The 8,365-nt window shown below is 43.2% G+C and overlaps 1 protein-coding gene across 1 annotated transcript; it reads right to left on the bottom strand.

Annotated features, from left to right (window-relative positions):
• Positions 1-595: 595 nt before the first annotated feature.
• On the bottom strand, positions 596-7,442 carry grik6 (glutamate receptor, ionotropic, kainate 6). The gene is made up of 10 exons (XM_077007250.1): positions 7,416-7,442; positions 6,957-7,037; positions 5,522-5,553; positions 5,205-5,384; positions 4,874-5,100; positions 3,510-3,607; positions 2,993-3,210; positions 2,662-2,881; positions 1,748-1,992; positions 596-1,416 (listed from the first exon to the last, which is right to left on the bottom strand). The coding sequence occupies exons 2-10, from the start codon at positions 7,027-7,029 to the stop codon at positions 1,318-1,320; spliced, it is 1,392 nt and encodes a 463-aa protein (XP_076863365.1). The 5' UTR covers positions 7,030-7,037; positions 7,416-7,442; the 3' UTR covers positions 596-1,317.
• Positions 7,443-8,365: the final 923 nt, after the last annotated feature.

Raw genomic sequence — 8,365 nt, 5'->3', positions numbered from 1 at the left:
CACACACACATTGTTGCACAAATTATATGTATTCAAAATTGTTGTAAAGCACACAATGCTTCCAGGGAATAAGTCCTTCATTAGCTGTACAAGCTGAGTCCTTGTAAAATTTAATTTATGTATTAGGAATCCATGTATGTTTGTGCACCTATTAAAGTAGACAGTAATTTTTGGTGTAAGGTGTGTGCTCCTAATAAAGTGACCAGTGAGTCTATACCTGCCCAATTACACTGTGCAAAGTACGGGAAAACAGGGCTTAATCTTCAAAAAACAACAGCTTATATTCATCATGAAAATATGAAACACTATACATGCTATATTTACAGATGTCTCATCAATGTAGCAATTTATAGCCTACACCGGTAAAGAAATCAATTAACCGTCCCACAATGCTCACTTAGTGATGGAACTAAAGAGCTAATAGAACACTGTGTATTCATATTAACGTTAATTAATTCATTAAAACCACAGGGTGCTACAGTATTATATAATATATTAAATAACCATATAATGCAATATGTCATCAGATATTAGTAATTAGGTATGTAGTTATCATTTCTTGGCAATGACAGCTTTATTGGAGTTTACACAATCACAATAGTTTCTTATATTTGGTTAAGGTTTGTTTATTAGTTCATTAAAAACAAAGTGTAAGAACACTGTTGTTGCTGTAAAAGGGGACGTTTTTGTCTTTAATTTTACATGACATGAAAATTACATGTTCAAATAAAGCATATCAGTGCTATTCTGTTCCAAATATAGTATCTCACAGCTGTTTGATATCTATTCTTAAACCTTTTAAAATCTTGTAAATGTTCTTCAGAAAATCCTCTGTGAAAATCTTATGTGATGACCACATAAACTTGCAAAAAATTATCTGAAAATATTTTCTACTTCTCAAGTGCATTGTGTTTTTACAAAAACATCTAAAGCTATCACAGTATTAAAACCACTGCAGCTCATGTGATCCGTACTGAAGCACTGCAGTTTATATGATCAGTGTTGAAATATTCCTGTCCTAAGCTCTGATTAGAATCTCTTCATAAATTGTAATCTGACAAAAAATAAACAATAGTTAATCCTTATCCACCGAGGTTAATCCTTATCCACTCTTAGTTATTCTATGTTAAAAAACATTCACACATTTGCAGGTATAAAATTACTTGTCCATTAAGTAAGAGACTAATTTAACTAAAAGTAAAAATGAAGATTGTATGACACCAGAGGCATCAGGAGAGACATTCAAATGTTCAGGGAGGGAAGAGGATGAAGACGAGGATGAAGATGAGCATTAGTAGGGGAAACAGTAGGTTGTGTTTAGGCTTTGTTTTTATCTGAGGTTTCCTGTTCTCTCTTCGCGTTGCTCGTCCTGAGGCGCTGACTGAGCTCCTGGGTTAGAACCGAGCAGCAGGACTTCTGTACGGGACACAGAAAGAGCAGAGAATCACGTAGACTATTAACACCGACGGACGTTCTGAATTGAACACCTGCTACTCAGAAGCTGCTGGATCCCCAGCAGGGATATTTGTTATTCTGTTATTCTGTTCTAGTGCTAACTGTCTTTGCTCATTTCACTGTCATTCCTAAATGGTGTGCATTCATTATTAAAACACACAGGTGTGCTGTATTTTGCTATGAAGGTGGACTCAGCAACACTAAGCACTGGAAGTCATGTCTGTAGTCTGTAAGCCATGTTTACAGCATGTGACTGAGGACCACTGAGAAGCGTGTGTTTGGCACCACTTGCCTTCTGCTCTTCGGCACTGCGGCGGGACTTGGAGGTGAGCTCCAGCAGGGCGAGCAGGAGTCCGAAGAGCAGGCCTACAGCCAGCAGCAGGAAGACTCCCTTCACGCTGGGCGCCCTGGAACCGGCGGCCTTGGAGAGCTGTGCTACACAGCTGCTGGACCACCACTTACTGCGCAGGTAGGCCAGCTCGCCGGCCTCGCTTAGCTGCAGGATGGCCACGCTCAAGTTCTTCAACATGGGTGAGCCTGCCGACACACACCAATCCCATCATCATCATCATCATCATCATCATCTTCTTCTTCTTCTTCTTCATCACACCACCATGAGACCATTATCACATCATACCACCATCACGCCACCATCACACCACCATCATAAGACCACCATCACCATCACATTCCAATTATCACACCATTTATCATCATCACACCACCATCATAACACCATCATCATCATCACACCATCATTATCAGCATTATCAAAACCATCAATATCACAAACACAAATCCCCTCAGCAAGCACAAATATCTACCATTCACCAAACACAAACATCTCTACCACCAGTTAACACAAACATCTCTACCACTACCACACACAAACATCTCTACCATCACCAAACACAAACATCTCTACCACCAGTAAACACAAACATCTCTAAAACCGCAGTCTACATCGCACAAACTGCCTGCAATCGAACACCATCTATTTGTTGTTTCAGTTACCCATTTTGACTTTTTTGCATATCCTAAAGAATAAAAAATGTGAAATGCAATGTGAAAATGTGAACCTTTTAAGAATTATTTAGGCCTAACTTTCTCAAGAAGTCTAGATTATGTTCTTGAAAAGTTGGCAACCCTGGAAATTCGCACTAATATTCTGTTGTGCTGTTGTGAGGAGCTTCTTTGTAGGCTCACCTAGAGGGGTCACGATGCTGTATCCTCTCATGCCGATGACCTCGTGCACCCTGACCAGTTCACAATGGCGGGCTACAGCGAGGTCGAGTGACACAGACTCCCCAATGAAGGCAAAGCTTCCCTCTCTGGCCTTCTGAACCCCCTCATCCATTGAGGAGACATAACTCTTCCTTCTCTCCATGTGCTCGTAGATTCGACGGTAGACAGGATTGTTTGAGTTCTGCCCAAAAGAACACCAGCAGAGCATACTGAGACACGACATGCAGTGAAAGTAAGGATCGGTCATGGGAGCTCATGCACGTATAATGTTTGGAAGAGAACCGAAGCTGACCTTAAAGAAGGCGAGTGTGGATGAGCCTGCAAGTGTTCCGTATTCTATGATGTTCTGATTGGCCAGGTCCTCAAAGCCCTTGATCGTGAGGTGGGAGGATTCTGAGCTTTGTTTCGAGCTGAGGTTGGAGAAGTAGCAAGCCAGAAGGACCACAGCGAACAGCCACCAGGTGCAGCTGATCACACGGCCAGACGGGGCTTTAGGGTGTGGGCCCGCCCCTGCGTGGATAACAGGAAGGTCAGTATGCCAAATTCATACCAGGTGACAAGTGTACACGACATTGCGCGGTAAGGTATGACAATGTGAAAACATTCACATGATGCATAATGACAATATTAATATATTGTAATATGTAATATATGCAGGGGGATAACAGTGTGATGTCTTTGAGAAATGTGAGGTGCATAAACGGCTGTACCCTGATATATGAGTGAATTTGAGATAATAAAAATAATACGCCATGTGTCACATACAGTATGTGTAAAGTGCGTGGCGTGGGAGGTGGGGGTGTGAGCACCTTGCAGACTGAGAGCTCCGGCCGTGTACCACAGGCTGTGCAGCAGGGTGAAGGGTGAGGCCTCCGATTCGGGCTGGCTCCACTCGCACGGGCTCAGTCTGACACACACAGCGGCAGGACACACAAAATCAGACACACAGACAGACAGACGTGCAGATGGAAGCCAAGTCTCAGAGACGAGCAGCGCAGATGAGGCGGGCTCAACCGCTTTTTATTTACTCCTCGTATACGATGTTACTATTTTACTATGGTACAATTTTACTATGTTCAGCCTGTAAATTTTGTTGTGATCATTTTCTTTTCTACTGATGTTAGTCATCACCAGCTACTGTTCCACTCAGTACATAACTAGTTCTCCCCCCATTGCACGACAGCACCAGGAGGGTGCAGGCTAGCACGTGCTTCCTCTGGTACACACATACCCAGCCAGCAGCCAGTGCCAACCACCACCTCCACCTACGCTGACATAGAGGTGCCAGGATTGGTTAGTGCCGTATTGGGGGGGTGGGACTGAGAACCGATCCAGCCACTCAGAGAGCGAGGCCAGCAATACTCTCTTGGACACAAATCACTGGGAATTGAACCAGCAATCACCAGCAACAGGACCTTATGTACCATGTGTCTTATGTATTGTATAAATGTCAGTTGTCAGGGTCCTATCAGCACTATACTCTGATTCTGATCCACTGTAGTCAGAGGAGTAGAGAAGAGAGGCTGTCCTGTACATTGCTGGGAAGATGTCAGTGTAAGGAGTGAGTCAGTGGTGAGTCAGTATAAGGAGTGAGTCAGTGGTGAATCAGTATAAGGAGTAAGTCAGTGGTGAGTGAGTTTAAGGAGTGAGTCAGTGGTGAATCAGTATAAGGAGCGAGTGTAAGGAGTGGGTCAGTGGTGAGTCAGTGTAAGGAATGAGTCAGTGGTGAGTCGGTGTAAGGAGTGAGTTGGTGGTGAGTCAGTGTAAGGAGTGAAGTCAGTGGTGAGTCAGTGTAAGGAGTGAGTCAGTGGTGAGTCAGTGTAAGGAGTGAGTAGGTGATGAGTCAGTGTAAGGAGTGAGACAGTGGTGAGTCATTGGTGAGTCAGTGTAAGGAGTGAGTCAGTGGTGAGTCAGTGTAAGGAGTGAAGTCATTGGTGAGTCAGTGTAAGGAGTGAGTCAGTGTAAGGAGTGAGTCAGTGGTGAGTCAGTGTAAGGAGTGAGTAGGTGATGAGTCAGTGTAAGGAGTGAGTCAGTGGTGAGTCAGTGTAAGGAGTGAAGTCATTGGTGAGTCAGTGTAAGGAGTGAGTCAGTGGTGAGTCAGTGTAAGGAGTGAGTAGGTGATGAGTCAGTGTAAGGAGTGAGTCAGTGGTGTGTCAGTGTAAGGTGCTTTCACCTGGCTACGATGCAGATGCTGACGGCGGTGACGAGGTAAGCGACGAGCACACCGAGCCAGGTCTCCCCCGAGAAAGGCCGCAGGAAATCGAAGAAGGCGGAGTCGTCGGAGACTATGTCTCTGCGCAGTAGGATGCTAATACCAGTCTGCATGTAGGGCTTGGTCATCCCCACGGCTCTCTCTCTGGCTGCCGTCAGCGTGAGTGGTGCTATAGCGATGTCGGCTTCCTGGAGCACATAGCCACCAAGAAATTAACAAAAAGTTCGTGAAAAAGATGGTCACGTGACGACAGGATCGGCAGGATTGGCCACTTCCTGCACCCTGCACTCACCCCGCGGATCACCTCGCCGATCATGCCGTTCCAGTGGCCGCCCTCGTCCATCCTGCCGTAGGAACCGTCCTTCACCAGGTGAACTTTGTACTTGAAGCCCAGCTTCTTGGATAGTTCAGTCAGCAGGTCCATGCAGTAACCCTCTAGCTGAGAGCCCTTGCTCATTGTGTACGGGTCTTGCTAAATTATGAAACAAAACAAAAGTGATATTGCCAAGGCTGTCTCTGCAACACACCAGGATACCAACCAACTGTGAGCGGAAATATTAAAAATGATATCTGGAAGAACTTCAAAACTTCAAGGAATTATCTTCTCACCTTTATGGTCGTTACTATTAACTCAGATTTTGCTGGAATAGAAAACACACACACCAAATAAATCCATGGTGCCGTAGCAGTTGGATGAATTTGCATGAAACACCTTTTTGCATTAAATCATAGCTGTGGCTTATGACACAGATACACACAATTCAAATCTGATGGCCGACGATTGGAAAAACATTGTACAAGGTTGAACTAAACCCCAAATCACTTAAGCCAACAGAAGGAGAAAGAATCTGAGTCCTCCCTCATTTCAAATCCGGGATCAGATAAAGGGAGATTTCGTTCCGGAATGACCTCAAGGTTAAAGATGGGCAAACTCAGCCAAGATCTCAGGGCTGCTTCTATTGATCTGCCAGTTTAGCTCAAATGTTATTTCTGAGTCGTTGCCAACACTTCCTGCCCTGCACTCACAAATAACTCCTGATCCCAGAACAGTCACAGCTGCTCGAAGGATTTTGTTTTACTTGGCTCAGCAGGTCTCTCAAGTGCAGACCCGTCTTCCACCAGCTCACGAACCACTGAGTGGTAGCTCAGGTTTAAACAGGAGCACTGCGACACTGCCCCTCTCGGACAGCTGGGGTTTGTCCGGAAACAGCAGGTTCTGTCAGCTCCCTCCCGCCTGTCCGGCACACTTGAAAAAACAAGATTCATGCGTCCAACTTGACTGTGACTAATTCCGTCTGCGATTGTTATTTAGCAGATCGCAAAAGCTGAGTAGTCAGGGGGAGCAGGGCAGGCACTGCGTGTCAAATGCTCTGCTTCAAGCTGAGATCCTGGAGCTCCTTCAGCTCCTCAGAGTGATCTCGACATACATCAGCTCCTCCTATTCAAAATATGACAGCCAGCCGGCTGGTGCAACGTGCCATCCCTGCTTGGCTAGCCTTAAACACTGGCCCTCTTGTTTTAGGGCTTCCAACTGATTTATAGCCATTTTTATTATTATTTTTTTTTATCATGAATGTGTCAACTGGCTGGCTTCCTCTCTAAGAGGGCTGGAAATCACCCCAGCAGGATGTAGTCACCAGCTTTGATGCTGCACCCAGCTGGCACTTGGGCCATTTTTATTATATGACAAGCCTGTGAAATTTTAGCATCTCCAGCAGGGAAGACAAGATGGCCTGGCAGAGAAACATTCGCAACCACGGCTACTGAAGCGTCACAGAGATGCCTGCAGACAGACTAGCACTGATATTACGTTCATACTACTGGAGGACAGCTAGCCTTGTAAATCCACGTCTTTAGTGCAAACAGTGCACACAAGGAATGAAGAATAATAAGACTCCTGTGCTATTGCTTTGGCTTTGCATTAGTGTAAAAAAAAAAAAACAAAACAAAAAAGACGTAGAACCTTGTTACATGAGAAAACGGGAGTGTGAACAGAATATGACTCTGACTCCTCAGATCAGCCGGTATTCTACAGGAGTGTTACCTGCGGTGCAGGGCTCTGAGAACAGCTGTAGCATAGCGCAGGCAGACAGGATGAAGCTGAACAGGGCCGCCATAGTTTCACCTGTCACACAGCAATACAGATACTGAGAAATTTGCACAGTTTCAATAATAATACAGTAACGCAAAAAAAAATTGCATATTATGTGCATGCAGGCAAACACACACACACACACACACACACACACACACACATATAAAGGATAAACATTTCAAAAGAGTTCTGTTACTTGTTTACTCTGCATTTATTTCAGAACATTTTGTTAAACAATCAAGATGCAATATCAACAGATCGAACATGGACGTCTTTACACAAAAAGAAAAAAAGTGGTTAAATATGATAACAGAAACGAACACTGTACTGCAATCAGTCACGTTAGTAACATCACACTACACTACACACCCTCTCAACCCTCACACTCTTACACTCTCACACTCTTACCAGCAGCTGCAGAGATTTTACATAGCAGGCCAGTCTCTGTCAGAACATACTAAAGTCAGCGGAGGAGATCACAACAAGGAGCAAAGGGGGGTTATGACTGAGAAAAAGCCAATGGTTTGAGAGGGGTGGAGTAAACAACCCCCCTCCCCCCATTCATAATAAAAATGGGACAGGAGAAACTTCTAGATTCTAGACAGAATTGTAATTCTGATGGTTTTTTTTTCTGATGGTAATCTATACAACAATGGTCAATTCAGACTACTTTGAAACTTTATATGAGGTTTATTTGAGCATAAATAAATAGATTCTACCCACAGTGAATGATGAATTAACTTGCACACGTATTTATCTAAAAAGACACTTAAAACTAATTAGTTAACTTACAAGGTCTAAATGAACAATGTTCCTTAATTATTAAAAATTAAGTTACATGCAAATACATATTTTGAGTATACATACATGTTGTTCAACATCATTATGTTATGGTATAAATGTGCCAGGTGGAGAGGGTTTTATCTGGAATGCCTGGACAGACTGATGTTAAAACACACAAACATACCAGCAAAACAAATATCACAAAGCAGTATTAAAGTTCAAGAATGTGTAGCACATTAAACACAAACACAAAAACACACAGGACAAAATCAACAAACTTGTAATATATTAAATGCTGTTGGAACTTCTGATTGTGTAATAACCATATTCTTAATGACTTATTTAATGAAATATATAATTGCCAAACGTTATTTTGAGAATATATTTTGAATATACATAGGCCCACAAGCACATTTCAGTGTGTTATTTAAACAAAAACACATTCTGGAGTGAGTAAGTCTGTATGTGCATGCTTTTAATATTTATTACACATTTATTAAGCATAGGACAAAGGAATCATAATTAAAGCTTTACTCCATCACTAGTTAGAAACGCGAATTCTAAGCGGGCAAACA

Source organism: Brachyhypopomus gauderio, chromosome 1 (assembly GCF_052324685.1).
Source record: "Brachyhypopomus gauderio isolate BG-103 chromosome 1, BGAUD_0.2, whole genome shotgun sequence".
Lineage (NCBI taxonomy): Eukaryota > Metazoa > Chordata > Actinopteri > Gymnotiformes > Hypopomidae > Brachyhypopomus > Brachyhypopomus gauderio.
This window is presented reverse-complemented; position numbering and strand designations above follow the sequence as displayed.

Excerpts from the sequence above, each read along its gene's own strand:
- grik6 (XM_077007250.1), bottom strand. The coding sequence starts at position 7,029 with ATGGCGGCCCTGTTCAGCTTCATCCTGTCTGCCTGCGCTATGCTACAG. Across the intron at positions 5,385-5,521 it reads TAATAGTAACGACCATAAAG|CAAGACCCGTACACAATGAG; the intron begins GTGAGAAGATAA and ends TTCATAATTTAG. Across the intron at positions 1,993-2,661 it reads CAGCATCGTGACCCCTCTAG|GCTCACCCATGTTGAAGAAC; the intron begins GTGAGCCTACAA and ends GTGTGTCGGCAG.